Source organism: Suncus etruscus, chromosome 6, assembly GCF_024139225.1.
Source record: "Suncus etruscus isolate mSunEtr1 chromosome 6, mSunEtr1.pri.cur, whole genome shotgun sequence".
Taxonomy (NCBI): domain Eukaryota; kingdom Metazoa; phylum Chordata; class Mammalia; order Eulipotyphla; family Soricidae; genus Suncus; species Suncus etruscus.
In genome coordinates, this window is record NC_064853.1 from 116188136 (window position 1) to 116204001 (window position 15866).

The following is a 15866-nucleotide window of genomic DNA, read 5'->3' on the forward strand; positions in this document are numbered from 1 at the left end:
ATTTTATAAGGACCTGTGTGTACATGAAATTGACCTTGGTTTCCTGGGCTGATGTAACAAATTAACACAAGTCTATCATAGAAGAACCAGTATTTATCTTATTATAGTTTTGGAGACCAGAAATGATGCATCCATTACTCTTAACTGAAATCAAGATATCACGGCTTGGACTACAAATGTTTGTAGGGGAAATTTGTTCTGTACTTCTTCCAACATCTGGAGGCTGATGCTAGGGATTCTATTTTGTGCCATGACATCTGATTTTTTAAAATGTAGTTATATATAATTGAAAGTTTGTTTAGATTTTTGGGTTTGTTGTGGCTTTTGGGCTACCTCTAGCTGTGCTCAAGGCTTGCTTCTGGCTCTATGCACAAGGAATCAGAGATTACTCCTGGTGGGGCATAATGGACCATTTATGATACTGGGGTTTCCAGTAATAGGTATGTAAGGAAAGCACCGTACTTGGTGTCCTATTGCTCTGGAAAAAAAAAATATTTTTTTTTATTTTAGACACTGTAGGTTTTTTTTTTTTTGGTTTTTGGGTCACACCCGGCGGTGCTCAGGGGTTATTTCTGGCTATCTGCTCAGAAATAGCTCCCGGCAGGCGCGGGGGACCATATGGGACACCGGGATTTGAACCAACCACCTTAGGTCCTGGATCGGCTGCTTGCAAGGCAAACACCGCTGTGCTATCTCTCCGGCCCCTAGACACTGTAGTTTTTACAGAGTTGTTCATAATACAGATATTTCTGGCATTCAATATTCCAAAACACCAATGTAACATTCCTTTCACCATAGTCATCAGTTTCTCAACGTCCCTGAAACCTTTCTCTTAGCAGGCAGGAGTAATTTACTTAATATTTTATGTATTCCTACTGGGAAATCAGAATTAAAATTATGGAGATATCGAGAGCTGTGTAAGTGGCTGTGTGGTTCATGAATTTGAGAATCTGCAAAGTTGAGCTGATAAGCTCATGTGGCAACAGTAGTGATCTGTAGTGGTTCTCCAAAGGGCCCCACTGCACTCACCTTGAGTTTTTCCTGCTAGATGGAACTAGCAGGAACTTTCGAGTTAGAGTGTCTGTGTATTGGCTGTTTGTGGAAATAGGGTGGAAGGATCGGAATCCCAGATATGACTGCCAGGGAATTAGGGAAGTATGGGTTGTGGGGGTGGGAGCAAGGGAGTGGGACAGACTGGCTCCAAAACTCCCTGGAGTGTCAACCATATACCGATATACCTGGAGTTTTTGGCTGCTAGGAGTCTCTGCAGAGATGAATGGCAAGGTGGTGAGGCTGGACCATTAGCATGGTGGCAGTTTTAGGTTAGATTTGTGTGTGTATATATAATGCTGGCCCTAAATTTTTTTTTAATGAGTTGATTTTTTCACTCTTAAAATGTGGACAGAAGTTATATATTCATAATCTAAGATCATTGTAAAATGGAGTAATATCTTGCCAAACTCGAACATTTTAATCACTACATCTACATGTAGATCTTAGATAACAAGGCCAGGGGCCGGTGAGGTAACGCTAGAGGTAAGGTGTCTACCTTGCAAGTGCTAGCCAAGGAAGGACCACCGTTCGATCCCCCCAAGCCAGGGGCAGTTTCTCAGCGCTTAGCCAGGAGTAATCCTTGAGCATCAAATGGGTGTGGCCCGAAAAACCAAAAAAAAAAAAAAAAAAAAAAAGATAACAGGGCTAACTCTTAAAAGATTTAGGTTTTTTTTGTTAATTCTTTTCTATACAAAGGACACTCAGTATTAAATGCTATAGTCAGTAGTATTTGTCAAATTTGATAAGATCAGATATAATCATGTTACTTTTTCATAGCTAAATGAATCTACTTTTGATACTCAACTCACTAAGAAGATTGGCTATTTCAAGATTCTAGAAGTAATGTATTCTCGTCTTTCGAAAGAGGATGTTCACTCAAAAGAATCTAAGATTAATCATTCTTTTCATGGATCATGTGTAACTGAAGGAAATGAACTTACAAAGATACTTATTAAGTAAGATTATATTTGATTTGTCAAACTTTTGGTGCATATATTTAAAATGTGTTGATGTATATAATTTGAATGTATTTAAATATTTGAATTTTTAACTTTTTTTTTTATGGAACGCTTCACGAATTTGCGTGTCATCCTTGCGCAGGGGCCATGCTAATCTTCTCTGTATCGTTCCAATTTTAGTATATGTGCTGCCGAAGCGAGCACGAATTTTTAACATTTTTTTGTTTTAACTTGTGTATCAACTGCTTAGATTAACCTAATATAACATGTTTGGGTTAACATTTTTGTCTACATATTTTTCTCCCCTCAATAACTTAGTATAGATTTTCACTGGTATGATTTACATTTAGAAGGTATTTAACATATTTTACTTCTTCTGGCAGTCATTTGGAATTAAAGGAATGTTTTTAAAGTAAGCATTCTGTAAAACAAAGTACCCAATACATTTTTTTTTAAAAGCTACCTCTTAATGGGGCCCAAGAGATAGTATGGAGGCAGGGCATTTGCCTTGCATGCAGAGAATGATGGTTCGAATCCCAGCATCCTATATGGTCCCTTGAACCTGCCAGGAGCGATTTCTGAGCGTAGAGCCAGGAGTAACCCCTGAGCACTGCTGGGTGTGACCCAAAAACCAAAAACTAAAAAAAAAAAAAAAGAAAAAAAGATCTAGTCCTCAAACAGCTTTCCTCCTGGTTAATGTTGAACAGACATTGACATATCTCATTTTATATATCCAGAGAAAACTAATTATTGCTTTCTTCTTATATACATCTTTACCTCCTTAATAAATTGCCTCATCCTTCACTCACTTTCATAAAAAGGAGACTTGGAAGTCTTTTTTTTCCCTTTATCTTCCTTTCTTCTGCCTGACTGCACATTTTTTGTTGTTTTTTAAATGGGTCACACACGGTAGTGCTCTGGGGTTACTTCTGGCCCTGTGCTCAGAATTTGCTCCTGGCAGGTTCAGGGGACCATATGGGAAGCCAGGAATTGAACCACATTCCGTCCTGTACAAGGCAAATGCCCTACCGCTGTGCTACTTCTCTGGCCCTTTTCTGCACACTTTGTCTCATCAGATTTTGTCTCCTCAGTCCTCTGGAAACTAGTGCCTTATTTCATCTCCTTCAGTGTATTATGTGACCACCCCAATGATCTCCTGTGAAGCTTGTTCTCTCTGTTCCCAGACCAATTTCTCTCAATTCTCTCTATTGCTGTCAGAATGATATTGCATCTGTGGTAGAACTTATTATTTTATTTCCCTGTCTTACCATTCAAAGGAACCTCATCTAAAGTAGTAGGGTTCAACAGACTTTTCCAATAAAGTCCTGGCATGAACCATTTTTAATTCAATGAGCTGGATATTCGCTGCATTGCATTGAGAAAGCAGCTGTAAAGAATACAGAATAAGGGGCTGGAGAGATAGCATGGATGTAATTTGCCTTGCATGCAGAAGGTCGGTGGTTCAAATCCCGGCATCCTATATGGTCCCCAGGCCTTTCAGGAGCAAATTCTGAGCGTAGAGTCAGGAGTAACCCCTGGTGTTAGGTGTGACCTAAAAAAACAAAAACAAAAACAAAAAGAATAGAGAATAAGTGGCTGTGACTGTGTGCAGCTGGTCACTAATGTATGGTTTGGTGACGTTGGTGAAGTTAAAGTGAATCACTATGGCAGGTAAACTCCTCATGAAATATAGCCTCATTGCATTATACCTAATTCCCAGTACTACTGCTTCCCATATTATCCTTTCAACTCATCATGCACTTATCACTTATGTAACCCACACTTGTATTTCTGCCTCCATTGATCATAGAGTTTTCTTTTTGTTGACTTCTAATACAAAATTGAATGTGGATATTTTACATTGAATCTTTTCTTGGCTTCATGGCTAGACTACTTCTGGTGCTGGTGCTGTTACTGTGGTTCAGTTATAGATATTGCTTTCACTGAGTTGACCTATATATAATGCCGAGCAATAAACCAGGTTCAGGGCTGATACCAGAAATACTGATCAAAGTGTTATCTTTTTATCTGGCATTCTGGGCTTTGCTAGTCATTTCCCTATTAGAGGAATTAATTTTCAGTCATTCTATTTTGCAGATTGTGCTATGATGTATTTACAGAGAACATGGCGGGTGAGACTCAGTTGCTAGAGAAGAGAAGACTTTATCATTGTGCTGCCTACAACTGTGCCATTTCTGTTGTCTGTTGTGTCTTCAGTGAGTTAAAATTTTACCAAGGTTTTCTCTTCAGTGAAAAACCAGAAAAGGTATGTCTCTCCCGAGGAGTTCTATATTGTTGTTTCATATGTTAGATAATATCTATTTGAGTTATAATTTATACATTCATGTAATACCAATGATGTAGTTCTGCTCAGTTCTGTATATTTATTTTAGAAGCTGAATTCTTCTCCAAGAAGAGTTGATAGCATTAATTCCCAGTATCAGTCCCAACTCTGTAATTCATCTATTTTCATGATTCTTTGGTTTTACAGAACTTGTTTATTTTTGAAAATCTGATAGATCTAAAGCGTTGCTATACATTTCCAGTGGAAGTTGAGGTGAGTAAAGTTTTTTAATGGTGTTTCTATGTTAAAAATACACTGATTAGGCTGGGTTAAGCTGTCTGCCTTGTATCCCATTAACCTCTGTTTGAATTCCTGGCACTGCATGTGGTCCTCTTAGCACCACCAAAGATTACTCCTGAGCACAGTCTCTGAACACTTTTGGGTGTGGTCCAATCTTCCCCACCCCATGAAACATGAGGAGCTTTCTACTTTCAGATAGTGAGGAAAATGTGCAAGTGGAAAACTTGCTCTGGCAAATGTGTGACATTTTTCTTTTCTTTGTTTTTGATTTTGAGCCTGACATTACTCAGAAATCATTCATGGCAGGCTTGGGGGACCATATGGGCTTCCGGGAAATGAACCTGGGTCAGACAAGGCAAACACCCTACCCGCTGGGTTATTGCTCTGTACCCAACAGACTTAATTTTTAGCCAAGGTAAATTTGATATTTACCAACCTCAGTGTTTGTGGGATTGAAAGAATGTAGCTGCAGTTTTTTTATAGGCCATGGCGCTCAGCTGAGTTTAGTGCTAATTATTCTACGGCCTTTAGCATAGAGCTGGGCCAGGATTATCAAGTTTTATTCATATTCCTTGGTTTTTATTTGTTATTTTATTTTGCTTTGAGTTTCTTTTTTAAAGCCATACCAAACATTTCTCAAGGCTTAGTCTTGGTGGGGCTCAGGGACCATGAGGTGCCAGGAATCTTACTAGGGTCAGCCATGTGCAAGGATGTGTGCGCTCTACCTGTTGTACTATCTTTCCAATGCATTATTCACATTCCTTATTAAACTAAGGACTTCATTATATAACTCTCTCTCTCTCTCTCTCTCTCTCTCTCTCTCTCTCTCTCTCTCTCTCTCCCCCCCCCCCCAGTGCAAGGATGTGTGCGCCCTACCTGTTGTACTATCTTTCCAATGCATTATTCACATTCCTTATTAAACTAAGGAATTCCTTATATAACTTACACACACACACACACACACACACACACACACACACTCACACTCACTCACTCACTCACTCACTCCCTAAGTGTGTGTAACTGCACCCTGACTGTATCCTAGTGGTTCACAAATTTACATATGCAGTTTTTACCTTTTGTCTTTGGGCACAATATTAGGGCATTTTGTCAAATATATGTTTAATTTGCACTTGTTTACTTAAGAATTCAGATTCTTACTTTGTGTCACTTCTAGACTTTAGGTCATCAGTAAAAGTACCAAGCTGAAAAGCTATGGATTGAGGCTTGGAGGCCAGATACAAATCATAATTTAGGTCTGTCTGAGTTTTAGCACACAGTCTGTCCTAGAGCCTAAAGGGGAAGCAGTTGGCTCTATGGATATGTATGGAAAAGCTTTTCTTGTAGCTTTTGGCTTTGTGGATGTATATATATATATATATTTTTTTTTTTTTTGGTTTTTGGGTCACACCCGGCAGCACTCAGGGATTACTCCTGGCTTCATGCTCAGAAATTGCTCCTGGCCGGTTCGGGGGACAATATGGGACTCTGGGATTCGAACAGATGACCTTCTGCATGAAAGGCAAATGCCTTACCCTCCATGCTATCTCTCCGGCCCCATGGATGTATATTTTTTTCAGTCCCTCTTCAGTTCTTTGGGGTATACTGGGATTGCACCCAAACATGGTTGTATTTCTCACTGTATTTCTTGTTTTATGTTCAGAAGGGGTTACTTATTCGGTCATATGCTTGTACTTTTTTTTTTTTTTTTGTGCTTGTACTTTTTTATTGTGGCTTTGTGATGCCTCTGGGAGTTGTATACTCTGGTGTGGTGCTCACACAGCTTTTTTTTCCCCCAGTTGGTCACTGGAATTCCACTTTGTTGTGGTGCTTTCCTTCCCTACACTGCCCTGCCACTCAGACCACACTTGTAAAACAATAGTTGCTTTTTTTTTTCCTAAGCCACTTCACTCCAAGTATGTATCCCAGAGAGATGGGAAAAGATTAACCTAATTTCTTCTTTATCAATACCTGCAACCTCATGCTATCTGCAGGCCCATGTTTTCAAATTTGATACACAGAGTTTTATTTAAAGTTAATAACTGTGGATTCATTTTTGTTTTTTCCAAATTACTAATCCCAAAATGGTCTGCCTAATAGGTTCCTATGGAAAGAAGAAAAAGGTACTTTGAAATTCGGAAAGAAGCCAGGGAAGCAGCAAGTGAGGACTCAGGTAGGATCCTTTTCAAAATGAGGGTATAGATTCTAACAGCTAGCATTATTATGGAAATAATTGAAAATGCCTTATTCACCCAAAACATTAAAATTGGAATTTTTATTTTTAGATGATAGTGTTTTGAAAGAAATGCGTTTGGTTAAAACATTGCTACTAGAGTGATCTCAATGTGGCCAGATTTGGGCTTAGGTATTTCAGAAACATATTTTGAAGGTGTAGACTTTTTTTTATTGCCAATCTATATTGCATATAGACTACTACATCCCTTTTTATTTTATTAATCTGAGAAATGAGTTGAGAATCACAGGATTGGTGAAAAGACTAAAAAATACCCTTTGATTCTAACATCCTTTTTTTTTTTTGGTTTTGGGTCACACCCAGCGGTGCTCAGGAGTTACTCCTGACTATGCTTAGAAGTTGCTCCTTGGGGGGCCGGAGAGATAGCATGGAGGTAAGGCATTTGCCTTTCATGCAGAAGGTCGGTGGTTCGAATCCCGGCATCCCACATGGTCCCCTGTGCCTGCCAGGGGCGATTTCTGAGCATAGAGCCAGGAGTAACCCCTGAGCGCTGCCGGGTGTGACCCAAACAACCAAAAAAAAAAAAAAAAAAAAAAGAAGTTGCTCCTGGCAGGCTCAGGGGAACATATGGAATGCCGGGATCAAATTGGGGACCTGTGTTGGCTACGTGCAAGGCAAAAGCCTTACCGCTGTGCTATCGCTCCTGCTCCTAATTCTAATATCATTTGAGTTTAGAGAAATATGTTTCTTTGTGAGAATAAATATATTTCTTTTTATTTATATTTCAGGTGGTCCTCATTATATATCTTCCTTGTCATATTTGGCAGACAGTAGCCTGAGTGAGGAAATGAGTCAATTTGATTTCTCAACTGGAGTTCAGAGCTATTCATATAGTTCCCAACACACTAAATCTACCACTGGTCATTTTCGGAAATGGGTAATAATCTTATTTCACTTGTTGACCAGAGATTTAGCTAAGTGGTAGAATAATTGCCTTGCCTTAATGAGACCTGGATTTGATTCTCTATCACATTTAAAGAAAAATAAATAGAATATTATTGGTGTTGTAAAGAAAGGAAATTTTGCTATTACTGAGGAATACCAGTTCTGTCAGTAGACCTCAGCATTAATCTCCCAGCAACGAGAATTTCCAAGATCAAAGCCTCAGCCATTGATCCTCTGACTTGGCAATGTAATTTCATCAGCATTGGAAGGAAGGCTCTCTCCAAGGCCCAACCAACAGTAGCTTATCTTGAAATCAGTGTTTGGAATTAGAACTCTGTTTACAGATTTCTGTTTGAGAGAAATTACCAGCACAGAGTATCAGTTGCTTATGCTCTGTCTCTGGAAAAGGTGAAGCAACTGTTCTTGATGACAAGGGTGTGTGGAATACTTTGATTATTTTTATAGGCAGAAAGCAGTCTTTCCTTTGTGGAGACTTGTAATAGTCACTAACAATCTTATGTACTAAAATTTTATCTGTTTTTTTTTTTTTTGTCACACCCAGCAGCACTCAGGGGTTACTCCTCGCTCTATGCTCAGAAATCGCTCCTGTGCTCGCTTCGGCAGCACATATACTAAAATTGGAACGATACAGAGAAGATTAGCATGGCCCCTGCGCAAGGATGACACGCAAATTCGTGAAGCGTTAAAAAAAAAAAAGAAAAAAAAGAAATCGCTCCTGGCAGGCTTGGGGGACCATATGGGATGCCGGGATTTGAACCACCACCGTCCTTGTGCATGCAAGGCAAACACCCTATGTCCATGCTATGCCTCTAGCCCCTTTACCTGTTTTTTTATATTTCCTTAACCTGCATTGATAACACTCTTATCCATTAATGATATTTTCCCCTTTCCTATCTCATATTTTTTTCCTGTTTTTTGTTGTTTTTAGTTTTGGGATCACACCCAGCATTTATTAATGGTTACTCCTTGGCTTGGCATTTAGGAACTACTCTTGGCAGTGCTCGGAAGAACATTTGGGATGCTAGGGATCAAACTCTGGTCTGGTTAGGTGTAATTTAATATATTAAATTTATATATGCAAAAATATATATTTTAAAACATACTATGAGAATAATACCTAAATACACATTTAATCTCTGGTACTGTGGTTCCTGGATCACCAAGAGCAAGATCCCTCCCACCCTCTTCAGTAGATAAACTACTTAAACATTGAGTAGATCTGAATACAGCAAATATTATAATGTACTCCCTAGTTGCCAGAAATCAGTTGACAGAAGCAGACATTTAAAATGACTATGCTATGGATATATCTCAATAGTAACAGTTAAAGCTTAGGTTTTGAATGTGCGACCCAAACTCCCCCCCCCCCCAAATAAAAAGATTGCTTTAACTGTATGGTCGCTGAATATTATTTTCTTTACTTGTCTCATATAACCTTAATTGTGCAAAAATGTTTGTTTGATTGGTCATTTACTACTGTTCTTATGAAAACATACCTTCCTTCTGATCATTTCTGAAGCCCCCAACTCATAAAAGATTGTCCATGGACTCTGATAGTAAGAGAATTACATTTCCAAATAATTTGGGAAGTGACATTCTGGGATATTTTCTATCACCAAGACGGAATTGTAAATTAATGTAAGGCCATGTTTGTTGGTTTTGGTTTGGGGGGGGGGGCTTACCTGACAGTTCCTAGGCACTATTCCTGACTCTGTGCTCAAGGTCAGAGATCAACTAGAGTCATATACATGAATGACATTCACCTTAACCTATCTCTGCAACCCCATAAAGCCAGTTTGTTTTGTTTTGTTTTGTTTTGTTTTGTTTTGTTTTGTTTTGTTTTTTGCTCTTCTACTCAATCATTCTAAGTACATATCAGTCCAATAACAACTTTTAAGTGTAAAAATTTTCTTCCAGGATATCTCAGTTTTTCTCCCAGCAGTGATCTATGCTAAGAAATATCCTGTCAGAACTTAATCTTATACTAGCTGGGAATCTTATACCAGCTAGGAAGTTTCTTTTCTTTTCTCTCCTACTTTCCAATAAACCCTTTTTCAAAAAATTTGGGGAAAAACATCCAGACAAATCTTATTCCCACCATACCCTATGTGTCTGTAGATATCTGAGTAAAATTTGGGGCCGGAGAGATAGCATGGAGGTAAGGCATTTGCCTTGCATGCAGAAGGTTGAATTCCGGCATCCCATGTGGTCCCCTGAGCACTGCTGGTGTGACCCAAAAACAAAACAAAAATTGCACAAATCTGTACTAAATAAATATCAATTTCAAATTACACTTCTAAAATGATTATCACAGCTGTTTGGAGACTTAAGAATTTGAGGATGGAAATGGGTAAAAGACTTTTATTGTTGAATTTCTAAACAAATGGAAGACTTAATAAAACAAAATATATTCATTTTCCTAGGAAAATAAAGACACCATGACCCCAAATGATGTTCTGGAGTTAGAGATGGATGAACTCAATCAACATGAGTGTATGGCAACCATGACTGCCCTGATAAAGCACATGCAGAGATGTCAGACTCTACAGAAGGAAGAGGTCTTTTTTTTCTGTTGGCCTTCTACTGTCTCACTTAGTAACCTATTTAGTACCCATGGTACTATGTTGAGTTCATATGTGATATTTAAAGCTATTAATATTAATTACCATCAGGAATATGATTTTTGTTTCTTAGGTTTTAATGTTATCTTATAATATCAAAATATTAAGATATCCCACTTTCTAATGTAATATTCATTTATTTTAGGGTTCAGTGCCACAAAGTCTTCCTCCTTGGATGAAATTTCTTCATGATAAACTAGGAAATCCATCCATATCATTGAATATTCATCTCTTTATAGCCAAGCTTATTATCAATACAGAGGAAGTAAGTAATGATTTTGTTTTTATTTTTTAGTGGCCTGGGGTAGTGTTTGGGTCATACTGGCATTGTTTAAAACTTTCTCTTGGTTCTATGCACAGAGATTACTCTAGGCAGTGCCAAGGAACAAAGTAAGGTCATCTGCATGAAAATAAAGTACTTTGACCCTTTTTACTATCCTGTCAGCTCCAACAACCCTTAGAAAGAACCAACTCTATCAATATCTTGTTGTCCTATATTTAAGCTACCTAGTTTTCCATTTCTTAGTTACAGAGTCTCCAGGAATTAGAGATCAAGGGAGGGACATTTAGAAACTAAGGACCTACTACAATCCTGGGTCAGTCCCCTAGGACACCAACAAAAGCCTTCCTCACTAACCCACACTGACAATATGGAATGATTTCCTACAGCAACAAAGTGGATCACGTCTACTCCTGTGCTTTGCTTGAGCTACACTGGCTCAACAAATGAGCTGGACTTTATATAAAACCTAATGACAGGGCCTGAGAGATAGCACAGTTGTAGAGCATTTACCTTGCATGTGGCTGACCTAGATTCAATCTCCAGCATCCTATATGGGCCCCTGAGCCTGCCAGGGATAATAACTTCTGAGCATTAGCCACATAACTCCTGAGCGCTGCCCATGTGATCCAAAAGCCAAAAACCAAGCAAGAAAACAAACAAAAATACCTAATGGCTAGGCTCAACTTAGTTCCCCAAGGACCTGTAACACCCACACACTCCTCTGGACCACATGTAGTCAGTGAGAGCAGATTTGACTCTCAGCTCTCTGTTTATTGTCCTACTGTACTGTGCAAAATGCAAAGTTCCACTATAACTTAGTTCATTGGCCCTCTTGACAATCTACCCCATACAACTGAAGTCAAAGGCTTTTCTCTTAGTTATATGGAGAGCAGCTGATAATTCACAACAACTATCTAAAGAAGTTGACTACTTTCATATTGAGTTAAAAGGATTATTTCCATCACTTTCTTTGCTACTATAGTTAATATAGCCAGTAAGTTTAGCAGTCATAAGAAATATACTTTACAAAGAATACATGTGTATCCTAAATCGTCCATGACCCAGTGAAAGCAATTCTGAAACTGCTCCAGAAGCTTTCACAGCAGCAGCTGGAGGTGAAAGAGTGGCCTTGGAGCTGTGGCTGTGGCTGCCATGACTGTAGAGTTGATGAGCAACTACTGATTTTCCTCTGGAAATGAAGTAGAGTTTCATAATAACATAATGGATGGAGAAGAGAAAACTTATGGTGGTTGTGAAGCCCTGGTGCTATATGTCAGATTAATATTCCCTAATGGCCTTGAGCTTATTGTAAAAAGAGAACATTATTAACTAATCAGGAACAATTTAAGCCATGTTCAGCGGCCCAGGCCAATTTGCTAGAAATAAAACCAATGAAGTCAATTTTAGTAAGATCTCTTCATATGTGCTACCCAAAGTATGCATATATATATGTATATGTATACATACACACAAACACACACACAATCACACACACACACACACACACACACACACACACACACACATATATATATATGAGAGAGAGAGAGAGAGATCTTCTTGAGTCTGTCAGAAGTGATCTCTGAGCTCAGAACCAGAAGTATTCCCTGAGTGGTAAAGCTGGGTGTGACCCAAAGAGGAAGGGACAGAGCGAGGGAATAAAGGAGAGAGGGGAGAAAAAAAAGGGGGGGGGAGTGGTCAAGGCAGTGGTCAAGTCTTACTGTCTTAGTATTCATTCTTAGCAGTGTTCAGGAGACCATATGGGATGTCTAGGATTCAACCCAGGTCAGCTGCATGCATGGCAAACACCCTACCCACTGTACTTTATTGCTCTGATCCTGTAAAGATTATTTTTAGCCCAATAGAAAGTAATTTCTATTTCTATAGTATTGGGGTCAAATCTTGATTGTATGCAAGGCAAGTGGCCTGTCTGCTGTCTATCTGTTAGGTCCTTGATGACCTTTCTTTTTTTTTTTTCTTTTTTTTTGGTTTTTGGTTTTTGGGCCACACCAGGCGGTGCTTAGGGGTTACTCCTGGCTATCTGCTCAGAAATAGCTCCTGGCAGGCACGGGGGACCATATGGGATGCTGGGATTCAAACCAACCACATTGGGTCCTGGATTGGCTGCTTGCAAGGCAAACACCGCTGTGCTATCTCTCCAGCCCCTTGGTGATCTTTCTTAACCCCTGATGGTCGTTCAGAACCCAGTTCTGAATGTAATCATATCCACAGGTACTGTAGAGTTATGATTTCATCATACTTTTTAGAAGACATAATTCAGACATAGCACTTGAAATTCCACATTATTTCTAGGTTAGGTTTCTGTAAATGTTGGCTAGATAGTGACTCAAAAATGAACTGGTATTTTTTTTTTTTAATAATTTCTTGGTAGTTGGGGTATTGATGGGTAGACCAGGTATTAGGGTCAAGGAGGAAATACTGTGAATACTGAGTGACCTTGAGACTTGGCCTACAGGTGACCCTGGAGCTTGGGATGATCAGCCTAATGGTTTTTAACAGAACTTTGTATTGACATATATTTTTAAAAATTTCTCCATGATTTCCAGGAAGATGACTCTGGGCTAGGGTGCATGGTTTGAACTTAGATCCTGGATTTGATCTCTGACACCATGTGATTCCCTAAGCACTGTTGGGAGGGGCTCTTGGGTAGAGCTGTGATGGTGGGGATAGGTCAGGGAAGGGACGACTGTGACAATGGTGGAAGAGGTGGTCACCTTGGAGGAGGATGGGGTGCTGATGCTAAAGGATATGCATAATACTTTACTAGAAACATTATTATAAACCACAGTGCTTAAAAGAAAAGACAAGGGGGGGGGCGGCAAAAAAAAGAGAAGAAAAGACAAAAAAAAAAGAAAAAAGTGCCTTTCATGAGGCTGGTTGAGACCACAAGAGGGAGATTGGGGATATTGGTGGAAGGCTGTGTGTGCACACAGATGAAGAGACTGTTGTTGGAACATTGTATGCCTGGAACTCAGTCATGAACAAATAACTTTATTACTTTGTAATTCATGGTGATTTCATTAAAAAAAAAAAGAAGGTTGTATTTTTGATTTATAAAGGAACCATTAAATACATAGAGTATATACTACTCAGATTTAAATTTTAGAATAATGCTTGAGAAAAGCTTTGGGGAAAAAAAGTAGCTGAAGTTAAGTTGATAGCTTGAATAGCATCCTTTAGTCTGTTCCTTGCATCAAAGTCGCCTCTTGTAATTTCAGAATTAAATAATATTAAATTGAATTTAGCATACAAGCTAAATTTTGCATATTTTATATGTCCAGAGACCTTGGACATATGAAGTTCATAACAGAAGTTATTTTCGTAATATAGAAATAAGTGAAAAGGGGGCCGGAGAGATAGCATGGTGGTAAGTCGTTTGCCTTTCATGCAGAAGGTCATCGGTTCAAATCCCGGTGTCCCATATGATCCCCCGTGCCTGCCAGGAGCAATTTCTGAGCATGGAGCCAGGAGTAACCCCTGAGCACTGCCGGGTGTGACCCAAAAACCACAAAAAAAAAAAAAAAAAAAAAAAAAAAAGAAATAAGTGAAAAGGGCCAGAGAGATAGCATGGAGGTAAGGCATTTGCCTTGCATGCAAAAGGACAGTAGTTCGAATCCCGCTATCCCATATGGTTCCCCGTAACTGCCAGGAGTTTCTGAGTATAGAGCCAGGAGTAACCTCTGAGCGTTGCCAGTGTGACCAAACAAACAAACAAACAAAGAAATAAGTGAAAATAAATTAGCCACATGTACTTACCTAAATTTCTATTTTAATTTCTCATTTATTTGCATTTGCATAAAAGAAAAAGTAAAATTCTTTATATACAAATGTTTTATTTTGTGCAGTGTTGATATAAATCACTTAATTTTTATAAATTTTTTTAATATTTAAAACGATTCTTTGATGCTGACTTTAAAACTTTCTTCCAGGTCTTTCGCCCATATGCAAAGTATTGGCTTAGTCCCTTGTTACAGCTGGTTGTGTCTGAAAACAATGGAGGAGAAGGAATTCACTATATGGTGGTGGAGATAGTGGTCACGATTCTTTCATGGACAGGATTAGCCACGCCTGTAGTAAGGATGTGTATATCTTTCATGTGATGCTGCTATAGGAAATGATTTTATATTGCATTAATTCTGTTTTTGTTTTGCAGCTTTTGATAATTCCTTTATCTTATGTTTTTAAATTGCTAGGTGTTTTTGTTTCATTTGTGGCTTTTTCTTGTCAAGAGGTTGGAGACTAGATTATAGTATATTAACGTATAAACTATATGTAATAACTTAATGTAAATTTCTAAAAGAAATCTGCTCTTACAAGTTTCGGGATTTTTTTTTTTTGCACTTATTTTGCCAGCATATCTATTTTCCAGATTATCAACAATGATCCATAGGAGTAGAAATCGGTAAAAACTATCAGATGAAGGAAACTGTTGAACTTTATCTTCTTTATGGTATTTATCAACATAGATCCACATATGTTGAAACTCTCGACCATCTATTGAAAGTCATTAGCACTATGTACAAAAGTTTTCATGCAAGAAATATGCCTTGGAAGGCATCCTTTCTTAATCAACTAATCATGATAAAGACATCTTTACATGTTGGATGTGCTTATTTTGCTTCCTAAAACAAGTTCCTTTATAAGATCATATATTTTTGGGGGGCTGGAGCAATAGTACTGCCGGTAATGTGCAGCTGCATATGCATGCATAGATGCAACTGGAACAGCAGTACAGCATGCAGTTGACCCAGATGTTGTCAGAGATGATATCTTTGACATCTTCTATAGTTTCACAAACCCACCAGAAATGAACCCAGAGTACAGAGCCAGGAGTAAGTCCTCAGCATTACTAGGTTTGGCCCCAAAACGAAACAGAAATTTAATTTTTTGTCTACAATTTAATTTTTGTGTAAAATTTGTGTAAAAAAAAAAGGTAACATCTTATATACTTAGGAATCATAGGGAAAAAAGTAGATTCAGATATTCAGATACCAGAAGCTTAGCTGAGCCTGAGAGAATGGAACTGCTAGGTGTGGCAAGCTGAGTTAGTATCAGTAAGAGGCAAAGCCAGAGAAAATACCAGTTCCACTTTCCCCTACATAATAGTGCAGTGTGCTAAGTTGCACATTACATGGACCTGCACAGTGCACAGATTTGGAAATCTTCTCACTGTTGCGGATACTCC

The 15866-nt window shown here is 38.6% G+C and overlaps 2 protein-coding genes and 2 non-coding genes across 4 annotated transcripts in view; 2 read left to right on the forward strand and 2 right to left on the reverse strand.

Moving 5' to 3' along the window:
• UBE2V2 (ubiquitin conjugating enzyme E2 V2) overlaps positions 1-15866 on the reverse strand; it is a 738183-nt gene that overhangs the window by 174499 nt on the left and 547818 nt on the right. The gene's annotated exons all lie outside the window — the stretch shown is intronic.
• The window catches only part of PRKDC (protein kinase, DNA-activated, catalytic subunit), a 207487-nt gene that overhangs the window by 103133 nt on the left and 88488 nt on the right, over positions 1-15866 (forward strand). The window contains exons 42-49 of the mRNA XM_049775793.1: positions 1831-2009; positions 4110-4278; positions 4504-4569; positions 6697-6769; positions 7579-7727; positions 10180-10314; positions 10523-10642; positions 14611-14754. Coding sequence (XP_049631750.1) covers positions 1831-2009; positions 4110-4278; positions 4504-4569; positions 6697-6769; positions 7579-7727; positions 10180-10314; positions 10523-10642; positions 14611-14754 — 1035 coding nt within the window. The remainder of the gene's footprint in view (positions 1-1830; positions 2010-4109; positions 4279-4503; positions 4570-6696; positions 6770-7578; positions 7728-10179; positions 10315-10522; positions 10643-14610; positions 14755-15866) is intronic.
• Positions 2110-2216, reverse strand: LOC126013004 (U6 spliceosomal RNA). Its single transcript, XR_007497342.1, has one exon. It is a non-coding gene; the product is annotated as a U6 spliceosomal RNA (small nuclear RNA).
• Positions 8344-8450, forward strand: LOC126013016 (U6 spliceosomal RNA). The gene has a single exon (XR_007497354.1). It is a non-coding gene; the product is annotated as a U6 spliceosomal RNA (small nuclear RNA).